A 2,522-nucleotide genomic window follows, 5' to 3' on the forward strand; every position below is an offset into this window, starting at 1 on the left:
GGAAAGGAGGGAGGACATAGACACAAGTGACAGGGGTCACACTGCAGTGGGAAAAGGATATGAAAGCAAAGGGTGATGCCGATGTTGATACCACCGCACATTCTATACATTTAGTGTGCAGGTAGGATTAAGGCTACTTGCATTTTTCTGTGGTCAGCTCGCATGGGGTATCTGTAATAGGTAGACCACAAATTAGTCTATGTTTATGGCTGAGAGTTGATGTCTGACACAAAGCAGTTTTTTCGAAGCAGTTTAGCCTCAAAATTTTAATACTATGATTTATCTAGCTTTTTAACAAGTCCAGTACCTCCAAAAAGGCAAAGCACTGAGTAAGCTGTTTGCAATAAAAATTTTTAACATGTGTTTGTTACTGCTTGTTATGGTATTGTTTTAAGTGACAAGAACTACTTATTGCTGTTAATAAAGACTTTATATTTCTATGTATTATTTGTCTTCTAATTGCAGGTCATTCCTTTATTTGTGTTGCATATCCAACAGACTCTTTATGTTAGTGACCGGGATCTCTTTGCTTTTTTTACAAAGGCAGTGAATTTTTATAAAATATGGACAGATTTTCGACATGTTTACTGCAACCATTATTTAGGTCGCCCCAGGAGCGGCTTGTGTAAATAACTCCTCGTACTCCTTTTTTACCGCAATGGTGGAATTAACAAGTCCCGACCAACCAGTTCAAAAGAACATAAACAATGCCGTATTTGTCATTCCGGCAATACTTTTTGTTGCTATTGCAATCTTTTGCGCCCGAAAGATTTACTACATACTAAATGAACCCCGCTCTTCCAAGGTGAAGAAGCACAAAGCTGCCAAAAAGAATTGAGCCGAATCACCGGAATCACTTCCCTGCTTTTGATATTATCTCAAGTTTTGTGCATCTAGTGTATTGCTTGGCTTTTTTGTCCCATTTGCTGGAAATGACACCTGGGTGTAGTATTCTTTGCCCCTATTAACTGCTTTCACGTTGTGCGATCGATTATTGTTGATTAGAGCAGAAGTTTTGCTTTTGTATTTGTTCTTTTTTACCTAATTGGACAAATTTTGCATTAAAATTTGAAGACTAAGTGTTACCACGTTGAATTACATTATTTTGTAGTTGGATATGCTTTATTTAGGTCAAAATTATGTCTTACGATTAAAATGGAACTATATACGGGACGCTTACGCTTTCTAATATGTGCGTCCGCCAACTATGCTGTATGGTCTCTTCGCGACGTCTATGAGGTGATGGCTTTATGAGCCCAATGAATCCACACTACGTTGAATGTTGTTCTGTATTTTTTGTTGGCATGGTCGGTGAGGTTTTGGGGTCTGCATCAGTTATTGTGCAGGCGATAAGCCCTTCTTGCCCTAATTACTAAGGGCATCTCTCGGCCCAATTTTCTTGTAAACAAGAGTGAATTACGTGAATAAATAAAATGCGGATCGCGGGTTGTCTTGTTTGCACGCCCGGACTTCTTAAGCATACCAGTGCATTATTATGATTGGGGTTTGGTAGAGACCTTGTTCAAGCCTACGAAGAGTGCTGGGTGAATCTCCGAAAGCTTAAAATTGGCATTATTGCAAAATTACCTGAGATTTATTATTGAGTTACTTGAGATAGCATTCGTAAGTGGTCTAGTGGTTATGTTTCTGCATTTGATTTGTCAGAGTGCAGAGTGCCCCAAATAATTTTATGGTTAGACAAGGACATTAAGTAAAATTGCTACTGCAGTCACACCTAGCGGTTCAAAGGTTGCTGGCTGGTAGAATCCTGTACTAGTGGTCGTGACAACGGTCATATGTGTTGGAGCCAAGTACGTGGTAGAAAGAAGCTGATGCGGTGAAGTCAAATCAGAGCAGGAATACTTCCACCTTCGTTAGCAGTTGTCCGACTCATTGAAAACTGTACTAAGAAGGACTCATTTAGGTATGGGACCAAATCCACATCACGCCAGGTACTTTCTGTGCGTCAATTGCACTTGACAAAAAGTAGCACCACTCTCAGAAGCATTTCAGCCAATCAGGAACAACTCGAATGAGATGGCATACTGGAATAAACCCCCTAAAATTATATCAAGCTCTAGGAAAAGCTTAGGAGAACCATCCGTGGTACATTCTTGTCATAAGAGTAAGTGAGATTCGTCGACAATGGAGCAGTTTGGTTCAAGCAAAAAACCCTGACATTTACGAAGGGCACCGGTTCCGACACCTTCTGACCACTGTAGAGAAGACCCAAGGAGTTCCACCCTATTTTGGCACTGCGAAAGGGAAGACTCGTTCGGAATGAAAATGTGCATGCTATCTCACTGCAGCACTCAAGCCATCACTGAATGCGTAGAACATACCAATTTATAATTTGCTTCACTATAACCGTTCTGAAGATTCAGAAGATGGGGTGGTGTAAGCAATAGGCGCATACCTATACGCAGATGTCATGAATTCGGAAACTTGAATACTGAAATAACAATTAGATTACACGCACTAGGGGTAGACATGCTGAGTCCAGATTTTGATGACATAAAAAT

The 2,522-nt window shown here is 40.3% G+C and overlaps 2 protein-coding genes across 2 annotated transcripts in view; one reads left to right on the forward strand and one right to left on the reverse strand. All coding sequences in view use genetic code 11, as the record gives it.

Moving 5' to 3' along the window:
• The window catches only part of EGR_08328 (hypothetical protein), a gene marked incomplete at both ends in the record, with an annotated part of 3,930 nt that extends 2,676 nt beyond the window's left edge, over positions 1-1,254 (forward strand). Inside the window, one exon of the mRNA XM_024497577.1 lies at positions 1,131-1,254. Within this exon, the coding sequence (XP_024348000.1) occupies positions 1,131-1,254 (124 nt within the window). The remainder of the gene's footprint in view (positions 1-1,130) is intronic.
• Positions 1,255-2,077: 823 nt separating this feature from the next.
• Positions 2,078-2,522, reverse strand: part of EGR_08329 (Diphthamide biosynthesis protein) — a gene marked incomplete at both ends in the record, with an annotated part of 2,625 nt that continues 2,180 nt past the window's right edge. Inside the window, one exon of the mRNA XM_024497578.1 lies at positions 2,078-2,255. Coding sequence (XP_024348001.1) covers positions 2,078-2,255 — 178 coding nt within the window. The remainder of the gene's footprint in view (positions 2,256-2,522) is intronic.

Source organism: Echinococcus granulosus (genome assembly GCF_000524195.1).
Source record: "Echinococcus granulosus chromosome Unknown EG_S00103, whole genome shotgun sequence".
NCBI lineage: Eukaryota > Metazoa > Platyhelminthes > Cestoda > Cyclophyllidea > Taeniidae > Echinococcus > Echinococcus granulosus.